The 23,811-nt window shown below is 35.6% G+C and overlaps 1 protein-coding gene across 1 annotated transcript in view; it reads right to left on the bottom strand.

Moving 5' to 3' along the window:
- The window catches only part of ZPBP (zona pellucida binding protein), a 104,999-nt gene that overhangs the window by 59,262 nt on the left and 21,926 nt on the right, over positions 1-23,811 (bottom strand). Inside the window, exon 5 of the mRNA XM_032875012.1 lies at positions 11,684-11,902. Coding sequence (XP_032730903.1) covers positions 11,684-11,902 — 219 coding nt within the window. The remainder of the gene's footprint in view (positions 1-11,683; positions 11,903-23,811) is intronic.

The raw sequence follows: 23,811 nt of genomic DNA, 5'->3' as shown, positions 1-23,811 counted from the left end.
GATATACCTGCTTTACTTAGGCTAGATGGCCAAGCTCATCCTGTATAAAACTATGCATGCTTTTTTGTCTTTTTATATGAAACTTTCTACAAAATTTAAAAATGAAAAAGAAATGATATCTGTAAAATGGTGAAGTAGGATATTTCAAGTGACATCCTACCATAGAAATGCTGACAAAAATGACAGAAAACAGTCAGAATCAAATTTGCTGACACTCTGTAAAACATCTAATTTTTACATCAATGAAGAAAATGCTGAGTCCAGAGAAGTTGACTTATGCACAGCACCTGAAGAAACTTTTTATCAGAACACTAGCTAACATCAAGCTAAAGGACATGAGAGATCATGTACAACAAAGAATAGAGTTTTACACAGGTAGTTTAGATAAGTCACTAAAACAAATGATTACAACTCACAAGAGCAACAAAAACAAACACAAAAGAGGTGGAAGAATCTGACTTCATGATTACTACCTCCTAGACTATTAAAAATGTACAGTTTTTAAAAAATTATAAAGAATATGAAGAAAGAAGACAGTATGAACCAACTGCCAAAAAACAAACTATCCCTGAGGAAGCATAGAAATTGGAATTACCAATTATAGTAAATAAATCCAAAAAACTAAAGGAAATTATGAACAGAATCAAAGAGGAAAATAATTTCTCAACAAATAGAACATATTAATAAAGGGAAAGAAAAGAAACTCAAAAGAAATTCTGAAAGTGGCAGTTACAACAATGAAAATGAAGAACTCACTGTAGGCTTTCAAGTACAAATTTGATCTTGTGAAAAAATAAGTGAACTTGAGGATAGGAAAACTGAAATTATCAAGTTACAGGAGCAGAAAGAAAAAGCAAGAAGAGAAATGAAAGCCTAAGAGATCTGTGACACATCAAGGGTACCAACATATGCATAATGGGGGTCATAGGTGAGAAAAAGAAGAAAGGAACTGAAAGAACATTTGAAAAATACCAGTAATGTCCCAATTTGAGAAAAGATATATATCTATGTACCCAAAAAAAATCAATGGAATTCAAGTAGGATAAAGGCAAGGAATTCAACAGTGAAACACATTATAATAAATCTGGCAAAAATCAAAGTCAAAGAAATTATCTTGAAAGCAGAAAAAGAGAGCGAAGAAAAAAAGGAAGTTGTCACTTACTACAAAGTCCATCAAAAAGAATAATAGCAGGTTTCTTGTAAAAAAAAAAAAAAGGCAGTCAGAAGGCAGTGAGATAACATATTTAAAGCATTAAAAGAAAAAGCGTTCAACCAAGAATCCTGCATCTGGAAAAGTATCTTTCAGAAATGAAGAAGAAAGTAAAATATTCCAAACACAATGCTTGCAACATTAGCCAGTAACAGGACAACAGACAGTAATCCAATGCCAAGCAAAGAAATAAAGAACAGTGGTAAAGTCAACTCCACAGACACAGGGAAATACTGTTGTATTTTTATTATTTTAACTTTACTTTTTTCATGCAGATGATTAAAAATAAATATGTAAGATAATAATCATAAATCTATGTTAGTGGGTAAACAACGGATAATAATGCTATTACCAGGAACAGCACAGGAAGGAAGGAACACACTATACTGGGGCAGAGTTTTGGTGCCCTGTTCAAACTAGGCTGGTATTCAAACTATACAATTACATACGCAAGTTATTAACTGTAAAACTCAGGACAGCTGCTAAGAAAATAACTGGAATATATTCAGAAAAAGAAAGGAAAATAAAATCAAAATGCTATTTTATAGTCAATTAAACACAAGAAAAATCAGTAACGGAACCATTAAGAAATAAAAACGGTAAAAGAGAACTTCCAGTTTATACTCCAACATGAAAGGCACTTGAATGCTGCCACTCCTGTCCTCACAAGAAAAGAAGTAAATAAACTGAGACTCACAAACTCCTCTTTGATTCATCAGACAACTGAGGTCTCAAAGAAAACCGCTGCCCGCACCACTGTAGGGAAAAGAGGTAGTTATGGAGAATTATTGCTTACCCAGAGGAGAAGCCCCAGAGCAAGCGCCTGCCAGGGGAGCCAGTACCACTAGGAAAAAACTGCAACTTGGAATCTGTTGAAGGCTTAGACTGAGAAAGCTCAAGTATTAAAAAAATTCCAGATCACAGGGACCTCCACACTTTCATGAGTTTTTGCCCCCATTAGTCCCAAGAGGTTCTTAGGTAGGGGACTAAAAACAAATCCCTTAGGGCTTCTAGCATGAGGAAGAACAAAATAAACATTTTGAAATGCACCAATAATACTCAGTCATCTTCAATGAAAGTTTGCCTTAAAGAGAAATATTTTACTGTAGCTCAAGCACCTTGAGGTTTACCAGAGTCTAAATGACCTTGCAGACTGGAAATATCCAACTCCAACTACCTGTAGGTTTCCAGTGAAAACCAAGAAAGAAGAGGAAAAACACTGCTGGAGGTTTCACACCAAAGGTGTAAGCTGTCTAAAATCCTGAGATCTGGTTGTGGGGTGATAGGATGCTTTTGCTACCTCTACTAATTACCACCACATTAACAGGGTATCTTATAAACCAAAAGATTACAACAGAAGGATTTTAAATCTCAAACTTATTTAAGAAGACTCTAGGGAAACTCAAAGACAACAAAGGAGACAAAAACAAGAGTATCACAGCAATTTTTAGCCTCTGAAACCAATAGTTCTCATCAAGAGTAAATAGAGGCCAAGTCCTAAACAGATAAGCAAAAAATATTATAATAAAATACACCTAATTCAGTTCTTACTATGAGGCATATCATTTCTAGTTTTCAATAAAAACTTGCAAGAAATACTAAAAGACAAGAAAGTTTCAAAGAAACACAGCAAGCTGGGTGTCTGGGTGGCACAGTTGATTGGGCATCCAACTCTTGATTTCAGCTCAGGTCATGATCTCAGGGTCATGAGATCGAGCCCTGTATCAGGTTCTAAGGCCAGTGTGGAATATGCTTCAAATACTCTTTCCCTCTTGACCTCTGGCCCTCCCCCTCCGACTCTAACCCTCTCTAAAACAAAATAAACAAAATCTTTAAAAAAAAAAAAAAAGGAACTGAACAAGCATTATAATCATACTCAGAAATGGCAGAGACATTGAAGTTATCATACTGGAAATTTAAAATAACTATGACAATAGGCAAAGGGCTCAAATGGAAAGGGTAGACAATGCAAGAATAGACGGGTAATGTAAGGACAGAAATTAAAACTCTACAAATGCCTCAAAAGGAAATGCCAGAATCAAAAACACCATAAAAGAAATGAATGGCTTCCATGAGCTCATCAGGAGACTAAATGTGGCTGAGGAAAGAATCAGACTGGATTGGAGATTGAAGTATGTCAGTGGTAACTTCTGAACCTGAAAAGCAAAGTGAAAAAATCATGGGAAAAAAACAAACAGAAAAGAACTTCCAAGAACTGTTGAAAACTAGCAAAAGTTACAATGTACATACAATAGGAATACCAGAGGGAAAAGAATTAATGAAATGAAAAGGATCTTTTTAGCTACAGTGGATAAGAATTTTCCAGTTAATGACAGACAAAAGCAGAGCTCCAGGAAACTGACAGACAACATGCAGAATACTGAAAAATCTTCACAGGGGTATACCATAGTCAAACTATAGAAAATCAAACAAAAAGAAAATCCTTAAAGAAGCAAGGGGATAAAAATACTCCTTACTAATAGAGAAGGAAGGATAAGATTTACACCAAGGAAGATTCTGAGAAGACGGCTGAGTAGAATTCTCCCCTCATACACAACAATTTCAGTGGAAGAATCTGTGCCATGTAACTGTTTTGGAATTCGGAAGTCTATGGGAATTATGACAATTTCCAAGAGAAGGCTTGGATGGCAAGTTGTTAATTTCAGTCACTTTTGGCTCTTAGCATAGTCGTGGCTCCCCATCCAACACCCAAAGAACCATGGCCGGCAGCTGTGCATGTATTCTTGAAACAGCCTGTACATAGCTTATAGGAGCCAGGATGGGGGAAGTTAAAACAAAAAAACAACCCTGACCTCCAAATATCAGATGTGTGCTTGATTTGCTCACTGCTTCTTCTTTCACAGAGATGCAGGTAAGAGGCAGGCGGCCCTTACTGTTGCACATCCTTCCATGTCACAAGTCCCTCTCACACAAGTGGAGATGACTAGTAGAGACCAGAAAGCATCAGTGCCCCTTTTTGGCCTCGTTTTTCTCTTTTTCTTTTTTGGGTAGCCAGGCATTAAACAGTATGGTATCTAAAAACGACATTTATAGGATAAATAGGAAGTGACCATACATGAACAAGAAGGATAAAAGAAAGACAAGACCTGAGAGAACTTAAGTTTATACCTTCGGCACAGAGACAGCCTACACTGATTTAAAAAAATAAACAAAACAACAAAATAAACCCTGGAAAAGGAGAAGAATCTTATTTCTATTTTACACTTACACTATTAGACTCAAGCGCCCAGTATTCAAGAAATAATACATATGAAGGAACAGTATGGTCTGTTCAAAGGAAAAAAGTAAATCAACAGGAACTATCCCTGAAAAACACCTGATGTCAAGTTTATTGGACTAAGACTTTAAAACAACCCCCTGGAGGACGGGGAAAGAAATATAGAATATGTAGATAAAGTCAAAATTATGTATGAACAAATATGTATTAATAAAGAGACAGGAAACAAAAAATTCACTAGAATGATCTGAATGCAGATGCGATCAGGCAGAAGAAACAATCAGCCCACTTGAAAACAGAACATTAGAAATTATCAAATCAGAGAAAAAGAAAAAGCCTGAGGAAAAGTGAGCAGAACCTAAGAAAACTTTTGAACATCATCAAATGAACACAAATGAACCAAAATATACATTATGGGAGTCCCAGAAGTAAAGACAGCAAGTACTGGAGCAATCATTTTAAGAAAATAGTGGCTGAAAACTTCTTGAATTTGATGAAATCATGAATAGAAACATCTAAGAAGTTCAACAAATACCAAGTAAGGTGAACTCAGAGAGACTCCCAGGAAGACACATTATAACGAAGCTTCTGAAAGACAAAGAATCCTGAAAGCAGGAAGAGAGAACTAACATGTCACATACAAAAAGTTTTCAGTAAGATTATGAGCTGACTCCACCACAAAAATTTGAGAGACCAGATGTCATACGCTGATATATTCAGTGTGCTAAAAGCTGTTCTTTTTTTGGTTTTGTTTTTGTTTGTTTAAGTATCAACTAAGAATCCTGTAACATGCAAAACTGTCTTTCAAGAGTAAGGGGGAATTAAGACATTCCTAAATAAACAAAAGCTGAGGAACTTGTTACCATTAGTCCTGCCCTCCAAGAAATGCAGAAGGAGTCCTGCAGGGTGAAAGGGAGGGACACAAGATCATAACTTGAAGCCCTATGAATAAAAGGTCTCCATAAAGGCAAATACGTGAGTAATGCTAAAAGTTAGTATTAGTGTAAGACTAGAATCTAACAGCAATTTTTTACATGATTTAAGAAGCTATTAAAAAACAGTCTAAAAGCTAGTATTACTGTAACTTTGGTTTGTAACTTCACATTTTACTTTCTGCATAATTTGAGAGACTAAATTCATTTAAAATAATTGTTACTTTATATTTGGGGGCAATTTATAAAGTCATAATTTTATGACAACAACAATGGAAAAGGATGGGAAGAGAACTGTTAAAGCACCCAAAAGACAGACAAAGATACTATAAGAAAGTTTAAGATCCATATCACTAATAAACACTGATGCAAAAGTCAACAAAATACTAGCAAACCAAATTAAGGAACATATTAACAGGATAATATACCATGATTAAGTGGAATTAACTACCAGAATGCAAGGATAGATCAAGATACAACAATCAATCATTGTAAGACACCACATTAACAGAATGAAGGGACCAAAAAACCTATATGACCATCTCATTTGATGCAGAAAAGTCGTTTTACAAAATTCAACACCCTTTAATGGAAAAAAAAAAATACTCAACAATGCAGAAACAGGAAGAAAATCCCACCATATAATGAAAGACCCACACATATATATAATCAATAGTCAATATCACATTCAGTGGTGAAAGACTAAAAGCTTTTCCTTCAAGACCAGGAACAAAGCAAGGATGTACTTTTGCCGTTTCTATTCAAAAAGTACCAGAAGTTCTAGCCAGTGCAGTAAGACAAGAAAAAGAAATATAAAGTATCCATCCGGAAAAGAAGTGAAATTATTTCTCTTCAGAGATAGTGAAACATCATGTGTAGGAGTAAAGATTCCACAAATAAAACTGTACAAATAAATTCTATAAACTTGCCAGATACAAAGTCAGCCGCATTTCTATATACTGTAATCAACACCATGGAAAGGAAAATATGAAAATAATTTCACTTATGATAGCATCAAAAAAATACCTAGGAATTAACCAAAGAGGTTAATTACTTATATCATGAAAATTACAAAGCACTGCTGAGAAAATAAAGAAGACATAAATGAATGAAAATGTGCTCCATGTTCATAGATTAGAAGACTTAATATTATTAAGATGCTAATACTATCTGAAGCTATCTATGGATTGAATGCATTTCCTACCAAAATCCCAATGGCCTTATATGGCAGAAATGGAAAACCAGATGCTAAAGACCATGGAACTGCAACTGATGTAGGCAAAGCAATACTGAAAGATGAACAAAAGTCTCCCATTTCCAAAGCTACTATCAAAGACTTATGATCAAAATAGTGTGGTACTGGTATAAGGACAGGAATACAGAAAAATTAAATAGGACAGTCCAGAAATAAACCCATATATCTGTGGTTACCCGACTTTCAACAAGGGTACACTCACAATTCAATGAGGGGGACCACAGTCTCCAAAAAATGCTGCTGGGCCAACTGGACATCCACACATCAGTGAAGACAGGACCCGTATTTGACAGTATATAAAAAAGTTACCTCAAAATCAATCTTTGACCTAAATGCAGAGGTAAAACTTCAAAAATCTTAGAAGAAAACAAAGTAGTATACAAAAAAGATCAATAAACAACTTAAGATTACACTTCAAGGATAAAGAGGGGAAGAAAAAAAAAAAAAAAACTTGTCCCAATGTTAGAAGAAAGGAAATAATAAAAATTAAAGCAGATGTCCTCTTTGGAAAAATGTCTGTCCAGTTTTTCAATTGGATTATTTGGTTAGGGTGCTCAGTTTTACAAGTTCCTTATATATTGTAGATACTAACCCTTTATCAGATTTATCATTTGCAAGTGTCTTCTCCCATTCCATGGCCTGCCTCTTAGTTTTGTTGATTGTTTCCTTTGCTGTGCAAATCTTTTTATCTTGATTAAGTCCCAAAAATTTATTTTTCCTTCTGTTTCCCTTGCCTCAGGAGACATCTCTTAAAAGAAGTTGCTACAGTCAATGTCAAAGAAGTTACTGCCTGAGTTCTCTTCCAGGACTTTATACTTCCAGGTCTCACATTAAGGTCTTTAATCCATTTTGATTTTATTTTTGTATATGGTATAAGAAAGTGGTCCAGTTTCATTCTTTTGCATGGAGCTGTCCAGTTTTCCCAACACCATTTGTTGAAGAGACTGTCTTTTTCCCATTGGATATTCTCTCTTGCTTTGTCGAAGATTAAATGATTATAGAGTTATGAGTTCATTTCCAGGTTTTCTAATCTGTTCCATTAGTCTGTCTATTTCTACGCTAGCACCATACTGTTTTGATCACCACAGCTTTGTAATATAACCTGAATTCCAGAACTATGATGCTTCCAAGCTTTCTTTGCCTTTCCTTTTCAAGATTGTTTTGGCTCTTCAGCGTCTTTTGTGGTTATATACGAATATAAGGATTGTTTGTTCTACTTCTGTGAGAAACGTATTTTGGTATTTTGATAGGGATTGCATTAAATGTATAGATTGCTCTGGGTAGTATAGACATTTTAACAATATTTGTTCTTCCAATCCAGGGAGGAGGTTGGTAGGGGATGGGTTAAATGGGTGATTGGGATTAAGGAGTGCACTTGTCATGATGAGTGCATGGAGATGTATGAAGTGTTGAATTACTAGAATGTATACCTGTAACTAATATAACACTGTATGTTAAGTAACTGGAACTAAAATCTTACACAAATTAAAGCAGAAATAAATAGAATATGGAATAGGAAAAAATAGAATTAACAAAAATGACAGCTGGTTCTTTGAAAAAATAAACAAATGGATAACTTTTAGCTAGATAAGAAAAAAAGAGAGGCTCAAATAAGTGAAATTATAAAACAATAAGGAAACATTACAATCTGATACCACAGAAACACAAATGATCATTAGAGACTGCTATGAATAACAATATACCAAAAACTTGACAACCTGGAAGAAATGCATACATTCTCTTTTTTTTTTAAGATTTAATTAATTAATTTATTTATTTGATAAAGAAAGAGAGTGGGTGGGGGGAGGGGCACAGGAAAAGAGAAAGAGAGAGAGGGGAGAATCTCAAGCACACTTCACACTGAGTGCAGAGCTCAATATGGGGTTCCATCTCACAATGCTGAGATTATGACTTGAGCCAAAATTGAGTCAGATGCTTAATCGGCTGGACCACCCATGCATCCCAGAGATGGGTATAGGATTCATCCTTGGGATGCAAGGATGGTTCAACATATGCAAATCAACAACTGTGATGCATCCCATTATTAGGAAGAAAAATAAAATCCCATGATCATCTCAATTGATACAAAAGTATTTGACAAAATTCAACAGCCATTCACAATAAAAATTCCTAATAAATTGGGTATAAAAGGAAAGTACTTCAACATAATAAAAGCTGTATATTACAAGCCCACAGCTGACATCATACTCACTGGTAAAAGGTTAAAGATTTTCCTCTGAGATCAAGAATAAGACAAGGGTGCCTAGTCTCACCATTCCAATATAATGGTATTAGAAGACCTAGCCCAAGCAAACAGGCAAGAGAAAGAAAAGGCATTTGCATCAAAAACAAATAAGTAAAACCATCTCTGTCTGCAGATGATGTGTTTCTAAATATAGAAAACCCAACAGACTTCATCAAAAAAACTGTCAGACCTAATAAATGAATCTAGTAACCTTGACAGACATAAAATCAACATACAAATATCAATTGCATTTCAATACAATAATGACACATCACCTTAAAACAAATAAAGAAAGCAATCCCACTTATAATAATATCAAAAATAATAATATACTTAGGAATAAATTTAAACAATAAGGTAAACGATCTGTACACTGCAAACATATATTGATAAGGAAACTGAAGACTCACAAATAAATAGAAAGATATCCCATGTTCATGAATTTAAAGCATCAACATTGTTAAAATGTCCATACAACCCAAAGCAATGTATGGATCCAATACAATCTCTATCAAGATTCCACCAGCACTTTTTACAGAAATATAAAAAAAATAATAATAAAAATTTTATGGAACCACAGAAGATACTGAATAGCCAATGTACTTCTGAAAAAGAGGAAAACTGGAGGCAATACACTTCTAATTTCAATGTATATTACAAAGTACAGTAATCAAAACCAATATGGTACTGACACGAAAACAGACACGGATCTATGGAACAGAACTGAAAGCCCAGGAAATAAACTCATGCATATAAAGTCAAAGGAGCCAAGAATACTCAGTGGAGAACAGGCAGTCTCTACAACAAACTGTACTGGGAAAAGCAAATAGTCTATATGCAAAGAATGAAACGGGACTCCTATCTCACACCACTCACAAAAATTAATTTGAATTGGATTAAATATTTTAATGTAAGACAAAAACCATAAAATTCCTAGAAGAAAACATGCAAGAAAGGTCCCTGACAGTAAACACGCCAATGACTTTATGAATAGGACACCCAAAGCACAAACAATGAAAACAAAACAAAACAAAAAATATGTGAACTACATCAAACTAGAAAAGTTCTTCACGGTAAAGGAAATAATTGTATATATGTGTATGTGTGTGTGTGTGTGTATGTGTGTGTCCAGACACAATGGAACAGCATTTAGCCATGAAAATGAAGGAAATTCTGCCATTTGCAACAAAGTGGATGAACCTTGAGGGCATTGTGCTAAGTGAAACAAGTCAGACAGAGAATTAAATACTTATGAACTCACTAACATACAGAATAGACTAAAACCACTCACAGGAACAGAAAACTGATTAGTGATTGCTGGGGTAGCAGGTGGGGCCTGAGGCAAATGGATAAAAGTAGACAAAGGGTATAAACTTGTAGTTATAAAAAGAATAAGCACACAGATATAATGCAGAGTGTGAATTACGGGAGATAGAATGTGAGTATAGTTGATAATTAATGTAGTGTATATTTGAAAACTGCTTAAAGAATAGATTTTCAAAGTTCTCACCACAGAAGAATAAGATAAAATAAACTGTAAGTATATGAGATGATGTGTTAACTTTGTTGTAATCATTCATATATAGTTGTACATATATACACACATGTGTGTATATACAGGATACACACATACACATACAAAATCCTTATGTTGTACTTCTTAAACTTATATACTGTTATATGCCCATTTATTTCAATAAAGCTGGAAAGAAAGCAAAAATTGGGCAAAGGACTTGAATATAGTTTTCTCTAAAAAATATATACAAATGGCCAATAAGCACATGAGATGTTCAACATCATTAGTCATTAGAAAAATGCATATCGAGCCCACTATGCCTCATTTCTATTGTATATCATCTCTCCTCTCTTATGGGTTAAACTTTACTTTCAAGGTCTTGTAAGGATTATTAAATGCCTATTAATAGCCCCTATTAAACACACTGGGTACAAAGGCCTCATAACTCTTACAAATGCTAATAGTGAGTCGCTGAAGGGCTAAAGAAAGGTTCTAACTGTGATACTTTGTCTCAGCGGCTACAGACTTCCAAAATTCTTCTGAAGAGGGAGGAAAGTATTAAAGAAGATAAAAGACAGTGCAAATGGGGTTGAACACGTTTTCTCCTGTAAAGCTTCACACATCTCAACTGTGTCTAAAAATTCAATTCTAGATGGCCAAAACAACAACAACAAACCAGAAAATTGGAGAAATGGGTGAGTACAATCAAACATCAGCAGTAGATGAACGAAGGACAGAGTGAAGAGGAAAGGAAAACAGCAAGCGGTATCATCTGAGATGGAAAGAGGATGGAGTCCTATTGCCAGGGGCAGGGGGACCCAATACGAACATATGGATCATTACTCCACAGTGTTTATTCATAAACAGGCCCTTTATAGATATATATGCAGGTACGAAATCAATTCTTTGTTTTCTAGAATACATTGGGTCACCACTCTGTGTTATTAGGAAAAGCACGGTAAGCTGTTACAATGGTCCCTCTGGTCTGTAATATTAACTCATGTTATTAGAATTAGATGCTTTTCCAGCTAAGTATCAAGATAGGCATTTCTTTATACCAAATTCCGTTCTCTAATAAATTACCACAGCAAGGTTTAGTTATTGGAAAGTGCCAACTTCTCATTAAGTATGTGAATCAGTAGAATTTTATTTTGGGGCCTATCAGAACTAAGTCAAAGCAGAGAACATGAAACATCTTCAGATCTGTAACATTTACTTTTGAAAAATTCTGCAGGTAATTCATTTTTGTTTTCAATTCATTTTCTTTAAAGAACTGTATATACTCACCTGAAAATGTAAAGAACAATTCATTTTGCAAACCAGCTCTTTGCATTTTAACACGATGGCATTCCGACTTCAGTAAAGAAACTTCACATGAAAGGTCAAGAACCAATTTGCTCAAAATCTGAAGAAGTTTCTTCTCAAAAGAAATATTATAGATACTATTGCAGGGAGCTGCATGATATCGAGCTGTGAACTGGTAATAATAATGAGGCTCACGATAAGCTGTAAAAAATTAAAGAACAACACAAAAGTGGCTATTTAAACAATTAAAATATACTGCAACTACTAAAATGAAATTGTTACTTGAAATAAGTTCACAGTATTTTTATATCCATCCTGAGGAAACTGAGGGATACAGGGATTATGTCACATGCCCCATGCCTATGGTATCAAAACTAAAATTCTGGGTGCGTGAGTGGCTGAAGGGTGAAGCGTCCAACCCTTGATTTTGGCTCAGGTCATGATCTCAGGGTTGAGGTTGAGCTCCCTATCAGGCTCTGCACTCAGCAGGGAGTCTGCTTGAGATTCTCTCCCTCTCCTTCTGCCCTTCCCCCCTACTTGCTTATGTTCATTCTCTCTCTCTCTCTCTTCCCCTCTCTCTCTCAAAATAAATAAATAAATCTTTAAAAAAAAATCAAAACTAAGATTCTAACCAAGAATCCTGCCTCATTCATAATCTGTGTTCTTAACCAATACATTATTCTTCCTCAAACAGGAATGAAATTTCTCAAAGTTTAACTATTCATCTTAAAACAAACAATGGTCCTGTAATTACCAACTACAGGCAAAAACTGGTATGTTTCTTATAAATCTACCAGTTTTACTGAGTTCCATTACAATATCTGAAACTGAGAATATTTCTTCCCTAACCATTTTAAAATCCCACTGAAATGAGAGGAAAAATATAAAAATCATAGGAAATTCATAATAATTATATACATATTATTAACCACATTCTTGACATAATGACATCAAAATAAAAATCAACAATGAAAAATGTATCATTTTAAAATAAAATACTACTAAACAACAAATGGCATATCCAATAAAGTAATGATGATTAAAAGTATTATTAAAACAATTATAGTAGCATGACATGACAGTTGGAGAAACGGTACAAGCTCATTTCCCAATGAAAGCAATGTCAGTTATTTTTAGAAAACAACCATTTATAATGTCTGAAAATGGTCCTAACATAAGCAGAAAGAGGTAGGGGTTCCCGGAAAAAGAAAGTCATAGCTCTCTGGGCATAAGAAAAGTAATTTCAGGCCCTGGCCATCTTGGGCAAGCATTCCGGAAAGAACAGCCTGTGCCAGAGCAGGAGAAAGCCAAATCATACCAGAAACAATAAATTAGTGGTAAAATTCCCAGTGCTAGTTAGTTATGACAACTATCTCAATTAATCATTACTGGATGGTACTCTATCGCCAACTCTTAAGAATCTGTGCTAAAACTTCAAAGCCACAAAAAAGCTGAGAGATCTGGTCCAAGCCACTCTCTTTGTTAACTTGCACACTGTGGCTCAGGGAGTGCAAAGTGTTATTTAAACACATTCTCCTGGGTGAGAGTATGGGAAATGAGGCACCACCCAGGAGGTGAAATGACATCTGGCAGCAACACAACCCTCAATGACTTCATGGGCTGGTGGCTAAGGCTCGGGCTGGGAAAGAAGAAGTGTGTATAGAAACTAGGGAAGGCTAATTATTTTCTTGCAGTAACCAGAGCCAGCAAATGTTCAATTATCATCCTTTACTTTTCTGATAACAGAAATAATCTTTGTGGAAAGAGAAACAAAAAATTTGTAAGCAAACAACAAACCACACAAACTCCCAGTATTGATTGAAAGTGAGCTCTGACCTGAAGCACACTCTTGCGTTAACTTCACCGGATCTAAACCCCTCTGAGCACTCAGAGGCTGGACCCACCCAAGCCAGAGAATTGATTATGCCTGCCCCTGCCTGCCCTCAGGACACTGACCTGGACTCTGCCACCTTAAGATGACTTTTTGCCCAACTCCAACCTGTATTCCCCCTTGAGCAAGCCCCTTCATAAATATGGACGCACCCTCAGCTTAAAGCTTCCCCAATTTTCTTGTTCCAGGAGACACCAGTGTGGGTAAGAGCCCTGAGGTTCTCTTTGCTCACTGCAAGTAAAACCTCTCCTCTTCTTGTCTGAGAACAACACTGGAAAGGTCAGTGGGGAGGAGCTACCATGGGGACAGAATAAATCTCAAACACAGACCTGGGGAATACACTTTCAACGGAACCCAAATTTAACCGGATCAGTGTTCAGATGAATTTATCTCCAGGGCACTGTCAAAAACAAAAGATCCATCAAACTGCTGTGGGTACACCCAAGCTGCACCTTCTTAAAACAAACCCTGGGCGGGGGGTAGGGGGGATGTCTTCATATTATGGTGGGTGAGGAGTGAACTTCACAGAAATGATGTAGGTACTTGCTAAGCAAATAAACATGAAATAATCATCACAAGGCTGGGGAGAGCAGGGGTGTGGGTTACTACCCAGGGTTCATACACTATCTAAAAAGTCCAGTTTCTAGAAAAGCAACAGGAAAGTATGACTCATGTACTGGAAAAAAACTAGGGAACAGTAACCACTTGTGAGAATGATCAGATGTGGGATTTAAGAGATAAAGATTTCAAACCATTCATCATAAATATGCTAAAACCGGCACCTGGGTGGCTCAGTCAGTTGAGCATCTGACTCAGTTTTGGCTCAGGTTGTGATCTCAGGATCATGAGATCGAGCCTCATGTTTGGTTCCACACTGAGCATGGAGCCTGTTTGGGAATCTTTCTCTCCCCCTCTGCCCCTACCCCTGGCTTGTGCACATAAAAAAGAAAGAAAATGTTAAAATAACTCAAGAAGATTATTATTAAAGATGGAAGACATAATGACAATCTCACATTAAATAAAGAATATCTATAAAGTTAGAATTTAAATAATAATAAAAAATGAACCAAGTAGACACCCTGCAGTTGAAAAATGAAAACACACAAAGGAGAAATGGACCAAGGGACTCAGCAGATATGATCTGGCTAAAAAAATGAATCAGCTAAAAGAAGTTCTTTAGACTGAAAGACCATGACCTGAGTCAATAATATGAATCCACACCCAAAAACAAAGTGTTCTAGTAAAGGTAATTATATAATTACGAAGACAGTATAAGTGCATATTTCTTCTACTTTTTTCCTCTTTATGGATTTAAAAAGCAGTTGTATAAAAGAATTTGTATATAATGTACCAAAGGTCCCCTGTATAGGGCTACAGAAATGACTATACATGGTTAATTTGATATGTGGGAGCAAATGAAGAAAATAAAACATGATCAACAAGAAGACTGATTAAACAAAACCTATAAACACACACTTTCTCTCCTGTCTAGTTCTGGCTTCTCAGAAACACATAAAACTATATAAAATAACTATGTATGGTTACTTGTGCAACAATTACAAATAACATGTATAATATTAATACCACAAAAAGCAGGAAAAGGGAATATATATATATATATATATATACACGTGTGTGTGTGTGTGTGTATATACATATACATATATATATACATATATATATATGAGTGACATTTCTATATCTCACTGGAATTAAGTTAGTATAAATGTCAAGGTGACAGTGGTAGGCTAAGATACATGTCATAGTCTCAGAACAATCAATAAGGAAGTAACTCAAAAATATACAGTGAAAAATCATTAAAGAAATTAAAATGTGGGGCACCTGAGTGGCTCAGGGAGTTAAAGCCTCTCTGCCTTCAGCTCAGGTCATGATCCCAGGGTCCTAGGATCGAGCCCCGCATAGGGCTCTCTGCTCAGCAGGGAGCCTGCTTCCTCCTCTCTGCCTGCCTCTCTGCCTACTTGTGATCTCTGTCAAATAAATAAATAAAATCTTAAAAAAAAAAGAAATTAAAATGCTACATTAAAAAATATACATTTACTTCAAAAGAATTAATGAGAAACAGAGGAACATTCATGAAACAAGAAACAAAACAATAGTATATATCTAATTATATAAAAATAATGTTAAATGTGAAAGAATGGTACTATCTAATTAAAAGGCAGACACTGTGAAGCTGGGTTAAAAAAGCAGTATCAGTTACTTGGTGTCTACATAGTCACATGTTACCTTAAAAGATACAAATAAACTGAAAGTACTAAGACGAAAAATGATACACTAAGCATATACAAACACAAGAAAGCAGAAGTGGCCACACAATTATCAGGCAAGATGGACTTTAAAAGAAAAAAAAAGTTCCTAGGGAAAAAAAGGAACATTTTATTAAGATAAAAGGGACAATCTCTCAGTAAGACAGAACAATTACAAACATAGACACACCTTAGAACAAAGAACCAAAAAAACAAACAAAAAAAAAAAACCTGACAGAAATAAATAGACAACTTAACACTATTAGGGACGTCAATACCATGCTGACAATAATAGAACAAATAGGTAGGAGAACAACAAAGAAATAGAAGACTTGAGTAATGTCAGGGTCAAAACAGAACAGATACCTACAGAACTCTCCCCCCAACAGCAGCAAAATGTTCTCAAGTACTCACAGCGCATTCTCAAAGATGTTGCATATTCTAAGCTACCAATCTCAATAAAGGACTGAAGTACAAAGTATTCTCTCTGACTACAATGGAATAAAATTAGAATAAAAAAAAAGAAATTCATGGCCAAAACTAAGAGTCAGATTCTTAAACCACTGTACCACCCAAGCACGCCAAATTCTAGAAAACATTTAAAGAAATGTTAACAATTCTTAATTAACTCTTCCAAAATCAGAAATGAAGAAAAACTTCCCAATTCATATTATGATTACCCTGACAGCAAAACCACATAAAAAATTTATCACAAGAAAACTTTGGACCAATCTCTTATGAATACAGATGCAAAAACTTTCAACAAAACACTAGTAAACTGAATCTTGCAGGGTACTGAAAGAATTACACATCATGACCAAATGGGATTTATCCCAAAATGCAAGGTTAGTTAAACATTTGAGAAACCAGTGAATGTAATACACTACAAAATAAGAACAACATAATTATCTCAATGCGGAAAAAAACAAAAAACACTTGACAAAATCCAACAATCTTCCATACTTACAAACATAATCAACAAACTTGGTACAGGAAACTTCCCCAACCTAATCAAGAGAACCTCCATAAAAACCACAGTTAACATCACATTTACAAGGAAGGAAAGAATGCCTACTTTAACCATTCTTATTCAGCAAAATATAAGAAGTCCTAGTCACCACAGTAAGAAAAACAAGGCATACAAATTGAAAAAAAAAAAAAAAAAAAAAAAAGAATAAACTGCCCCTGTGTGTTAATGACATGACTGTCTCACAAAGAATTTACAAAATAAAAAGATTCTAGAACTGTTAAGTAACTTTAACAAGAAAACAGATTATAAGATTAAGACACAAATAATAAATCCTTGGTTATATATTAACAATAAACATATGGAATCCAAAATTTAAAACCTATGCCATCCAAAATTATTCAAAAAAAAAAAAAACAAACCAAAATAACATACTTAGGTATGTACTTAACATGTACGTGAAAGAAATAAGAATAGATTAAAAAATAACATATAAAAGAAATTAAGAAAGATCTAGTTAAATGGAGATATACCATGTTCATGAATTGAAACACTCACTGTAGCAGAGGTAACAATTCTCCCCCAAATTTATCTATAGAGTATATGTAATTCCCACAGAAAGTCCGCCAGGACATTTTGTAGATACATTCAAGATATTCTAAAATTCATATGGAAAGAGGAAGTCCCGAAAAACACAAAAACAATCTTCATAAAAAAAGGATAGAGGGAAGAATCACTCTACTTGGTATTGAATGTTTCTATATAGTTATATTAATTGACAGTGTGGTACTGGCAGAGGAACAGACCTATTGATCAATGGAAGAAATTAGAGAACCCAGATATAGACCCCCACAAATATTCTCAACTGGTTTTTGACAAAGGTACAAAAACAATTCATCAAAGGAGGAACAGACTTTGCTGGCATAACTGTATATCCATATATAAAAAGTTGAACCTCAAACCTTATATGAAAATTAACTGAAAATGTGCGCCATTAAAAGTAAACTGTAAGACTGTAGAAGAAATAGGAGGAGATCTTTGCCTATGGTTAGGCATAGAACTTTTAGACTTGATACCAAAAGTATGATTAATAACCAAATTTGATAAAACAGACCTCATGAAATTAAAAAACTTCGACTTTGCAAAACTACTACAAATTACATTAAGAAGAGAAACCGTAGAAGATAAATAAATGGAAAAATAGTCCATGTGCATGGATTGTAAGAATATTGCTAAAATGTTCGACTACCCTAATCAACTGATTCAATAAAATTCCTATCAGAATTCAATAGCATTTTTTACAAAAATAAAACAAACAATCCTAAAATTCGTATGGAACCACAAAAGATTCCAAATAGCCAAAGCAATCTTGAGAAAAAACAAAGCTGGAGGCATCACACTCCCTGAATTCAAACTGTACTATGAAGCTACAGTAATGAAAAAAAAAAAGATAAATGGAAGAGACTTCACATACACAGTCAATTAATTTACAAAAAAAAAAAAAAAAAGAGCAAAAACATGCAATGATGGAAAGGACAGTCTCTTCAACAACTGGTACTGGGAAAACTGGACCACCCATAGCAAAGGATAGAAACTGGGCCACTATCTTACACCAAACACAAGAATTAACTCAAAGTAGATTAAAGAACTGAATGTAAGACCTAAAACCATAAAACTCCTAGAAGAAAATATAGGTGACAAGCTCTTTGGCAATTTTTCTGATACCAAGAATAAAAGCAATAAAAGCAAAAATAAACAAGTGGGACTACACAAAACTAAAAAGCTTCTGTACAGCAAAGGAAATAATCAACAAAAAAAGATAAGTCACTAATAGAAGAAAACTGTTGCAAACCATATGTATAATGAGCAGTTAAACCCCAAATTTTTGAAGACCTGATACAACTCAACCTGATACAACTCAACAGCAAAAAACACAAACAATCCAATTAAAAATGGGCAGAAGATTTACATAAGCATTTTTCCAAAGACACACAGATGGCCCACAGGTACATGAAAAAAATATTCGACATCATCATCAGGGAAATGCATATCAAAACCACAACAAGATACCACCTCGCACCTGTCAGAAGGGCTGAAATCAACAACACAGGAAACAAACTGGAGCAGCCAGTGGAAAAGGGTACAGAGGTTCCTCACGAAATTATAACTGAACTACATTTTGATCCAGCAATTCCACTTCTGGATTTAGCCACCACAAAAAAGCACTAACACAAAAAGACATCTGCAGCCCCATGTTCACTGCGGCACTACTTACCACAGCCAGGATAAGGAAACCGCGTCCAGTGACAGTTGAATGGCTAAAGCAATCTTGGGATTTGACCATGCACACGCGTGCATACATGTAGCAACGTGGGTGGACTTTGAAGGCATTACACCAAGTGCAATAAATCAGACAAGGAAAGACAAATACTGTATGATTTCTCCTATATGTATAATCTTAAAAAAAAAAAAGGAAGAAAGAAAACCTCATAGATAAGAGAGAACAGATTGGTGGCTGCCACAGGCAGGTAGTGAAGGTTAGAAAAAACAGATGAGGGGATCAAGAGGTTAAAAAAATTAAGTTAAAAAAATATATTCTGGATCCCCTCCCTTTGGGGAAAAAAAGGGGAAAAAAATCTCATTAAGACACTGAAAAGATATGGGGGCACCTGGGTGGCTCAGTGGGTTAAAGACTCTGCCTTTGGCTCAAGTCGTGAACCCAGGGTCCTGGGATCGAGCCCCACATCGGGCTCTCTGCTCAGCAGGGAGCCTGCTTCCCCTCCTCTCTCTGCCTGCCTCTCTGCCTACTTGTGATCTCTGTCTGTCAAATAAATAAATAAATAAATAAAATCTTTAAAGATTTATTTAAAAAAAGAAGACACTGAAAAGATACAGACTAGAAGAGAAAATTTGCAAATAACATAACCTACAAAAGAATATATATGGAAATATGTATTTTTAAAAGAAACTCAAAGCACTCAATAGTACATCAAAAATGCCAATTAGAAAATGGGCAAAAATATCAACAGACATTTCACCAAAGTTGGCAAATATGCTCATAAATTATGTTCAATGTCCACAGATATTAGGTAAACGCTAATGAAAACCACAATGAAATATCACTTCACACCCATCAGAATGGTTAAAATAAAAGATAATGACAACACCGAATACCAGAGAGGACACAGAGAAGCTGCTGGCAGAATGTAAACTGGCACGGCCGCTGTGGCAAAGAATTTGGGAATTTCTTATAAACCTAATATGTAACTATCACATGTCCACATCCAATATGCACTTTGGGCATTTATCCCACAGATATAAAAACATGTACCTACACAAAAAAAATATACACAAGCTTCATAGCAACTTTATATGTTACAGCCCCAAGCCTGAAACAACCCCGACGTGCTTCAAAGGGTGAGGGGTTAAACAGACTGTGGCACATGTGGGCTGCAGAACACAGCTCAGAATAAGGGAATGAATGATAAATGCGCACCACCGTGCAGATGAATTTCCAGAGAATTAAGCCAAATGAAGAAAATCCAATACCATAAAATTGCGTATGCTATTACTTATATAATACTTATATAATAATTTATATTATATAATATATAATATACTTATATATTTTATATATATAATACTTATATACTTATATAATAATTTAGTACTTATATAATAATTTAGAAATGATGAAGTTATAGAATTGGAGAAGACAGTGGTTGTCAGTCACAGTGAGGTGGTAAGAGGGAAACGGGTTGAGTATAAAAGGACAACCCACAGATGCCTGGGTGCCTCAGTCCACTGAGTGTCTGCCTTTGGGTCAGATCATGATCTCAGGGCAGAAAGTCTGTTTCTCCCTCTTCCTCTGTCCCTCCACCCAGGCTTGTGCTCTCTCTCTCTCTCAAATAAATAAATTAAATCTTAAAAAAAAAAAAAAAAGGACAACCCAAATATACTTCTGTTGCTAGTGTTGCTATGTATCTTAACTGTAGCAGTGCAGGAGTACAGGAGACTACACCTGCGATAAAACTTAGAGAATTAAACACACACACAAACACACAAAGGAGGACTATAAAACTGGAGGAACCTGACTAAGATTGTTGTACTATATGAATTTAGTATCTTGGCCTGATTATGTACAATATGTTCACAAGATGTCACTATGGGGGGAAACTGAGTAAAAGCACACATAGGATCTCTGGATCATATTTTGCAACTACACATGAATCTACAATTATCTTGAAATAAAATGTTTAATTAAAAAAAACACAGGCGATGGGTGACTCAGTCGATTAAGTGTCCAACTCTTGATTTTGGCTCAGGAGATCAAGCCCCATGTCAGGCTCTGTGCTCAGCTCGGAGTCTGCTTGAGACATTCTCTCTTTCTCCCTCTCTCTGCCCCTTCCCCTACTTGCCATAAATAAATAAATAAATAAATAAATAAATACTTTAATAAAAAAATAAACACAGGCCAACCAAATAAATACAGGAAACTTTTATTTTCTAGGTATAAGGAATGATCTCAGAAAAAAAATCACATGCAATAAAAAAAAAAATCACAATTCAAAAGCTGGTAAATCGGGGCACCTGGTGGTTCAGTTGGTTAAGTGATTGTCTTCGGCTCAGATCATGATCCTGGAGATCCAGGATCCAGTCCCTTATCAGGCTCCTTGCTCATCAGCAGGGAGTCTGCTTCTCCCTCTGACCCTCCCCCATCTCATGTGGGTGCTCTCTCTCTCACTCTCTCTCTCAAATAAATAAAATCTTAAAAAAAAAAAAATCTGGGCAGGCACCTGGGTGGCTCAGTGGGTTAAGCTTCTGCCTTTGGCTCAGGTCATGATCTCAGGGCCCCAGGATAGAGCCCCGCATCGGGCTCTTTGCTCGGCAGAAAGCCTGCTTCCCCCTCCTTCTCTGCCTGCCTCTCTGCCTACTTGTAATCTCTCTCTCTCTCTGTCAAATAAATAAATAAAATCTTAAAAAAAAAAAAAAAAAGCTGGTAGATCTCACTATAACAACGTTTGAACCTTCTGGAGTATAAACAACATCATACTGACAGATAGGCAGAAGCTACTGCAATATGATAAAGGATTGATATGCAGACTGGTAAGACCCTATAAATTACTAAGAAAAAGGCAAGTCATCCAAAATGAAAATGGCATCAAAACTAAAAAGGCAATGTAATCCACTAGGTAACAAAAATACTTTTAAATGCTCAAATTTACTAATTAAGGATGGGCATATTAAAGGAATGAGTCACCATACATCTATGGTCTTGCCATATTTAAATCTGATAGTAATTCTGGGTGCTATGTTATTTTTGTTACTTTCTAAAATTTTAAACATTCCATATATAAAAATGTAATCATAAGTGAATTCAGTTCCTCTAATTCAGGGAAGCTTACTCAGCATAAGCCAAACCCAAGCTAACAGAAAAAATCCTATCTTATAAAAGATGAAGTTTTCATATAGTATGGCAGGGATATAAATTGGTCCACACTTAGTAGGGAAACTGACAGATTCTATCAAAAATAACAATGAATATTCTGTAGAAGATTTTACCTTATAGAATTCTTCTTACAGAAATACTAACAATTTAGTTTCCATAATACGAAAATACATGTGTATCTTGTGGTGAGCAAAGGATAAAGTTTAAAGTTGTGGAATCACTATGTTGTATAGCTAAGACTAACATAACATTTTATGTCAGCTGTACTAACAAAAATAATATAAAAACACCATTTATATACCAAACGTATATACTAAAGATCTTATACTAAAAAGATAAAAGGGAATCTAATTGGCTTTTGTGCCTGTATAACAAAATTAACTTTAAGGTAAGAACACACACTCCCGAATCAGAATTCCTAGATTCACATCGGAGTCTCCCCACATTCACTTAACCCCTCTATGCCTCAGTGTTTGTACGCAGGCAGACCGGAGCAGTGTGTACTGCACAGTCTGCTGTGGGGATTAAATTAGCTGAATACAAATAAAGCACTGCTGACAATGCCTTGCCAAAGTGCTCTGAGCATTTTATGGTACAAGAATTACACGTAGAAACGCAGCATGGCCGGGCACAGATTAGCTATGCTCATCAATACCATGAACTAGCGTTCATTTAAGGCACTGCTACAATTGTCAGCTTATGTGGACACACTCTTACCAGAAATTATATTCGGTACAGACAAAACCTAGGAAATAACAAGATGGAGAAAACTATGTAACAAAAGTGAAGCATGACTGATTCAGGAATTTTTGCCGAAGAAAGTAAATATGATTTCTCATTAAAAAATGATGTCTTTCTTTGGATATATGGGATAGTGTTTATTCAGTGACCAAAAATTATTAGGGAACCACTAATAATTCTGCCATTTGTTCTGTAACTCAGTTGGAACAAAGATGGTACATTACTCTCCTATTGCTACTGTAACAAATCATCACAAATGTAGTGGCTGGAGATGGCATGAATTTATCATCTTGAAATTCTGAAAATCAGAAGTCCAAAGTGAATCTTACAAGGCTAGAATCAGGGTGCATTCCTTCTGGAAGCTCTAGAGGAAACTGTCTGCCATCCTCAGCTTCTAGAAGCTTCCTGCACTCCCTGGTGTGTGGCTCCTACTCCATCCTCAAAGACAACTACCGAGTCCTCTCCTTCCATCAAGACATGTCCTTTATCTGCCGCTGACTCTCACGCCTCCTCTTATAAGGACGCTGTGATTATACTGGGCCTACTCAGCTTTCTCAGGATCATCTCTCCTTGTCCAGATCCTTAGCTTATTACTATGTGCAGAGTCCCTTCTGCTTTCTTGAGGTAGCACACTGAGAGGTGCTGGAGATCAGACACCTGCATGGGGGAGGGCTACTACCCTCTCTGCCATGGATGGGCCTCCCCATGAGAGGGAACCTATAAGCCACCTTTGCTCAGGCTGCTCTCCTGGCTACTCCAGTACCTACCCAGCCTTCCCAATCTCAAACTTCCAGA

Source organism: Lontra canadensis, unplaced genomic scaffold (genome assembly GCF_010015895.1).
Source record: "Lontra canadensis isolate GAN:19392208 unplaced genomic scaffold, GSC_riverotter_1.0 scaffold54, whole genome shotgun sequence".
NCBI classification, from domain to species: domain Eukaryota; kingdom Metazoa; phylum Chordata; class Mammalia; order Carnivora; family Mustelidae; genus Lontra; species Lontra canadensis.
This window is presented reverse-complemented; position numbering and strand designations above follow the sequence as displayed.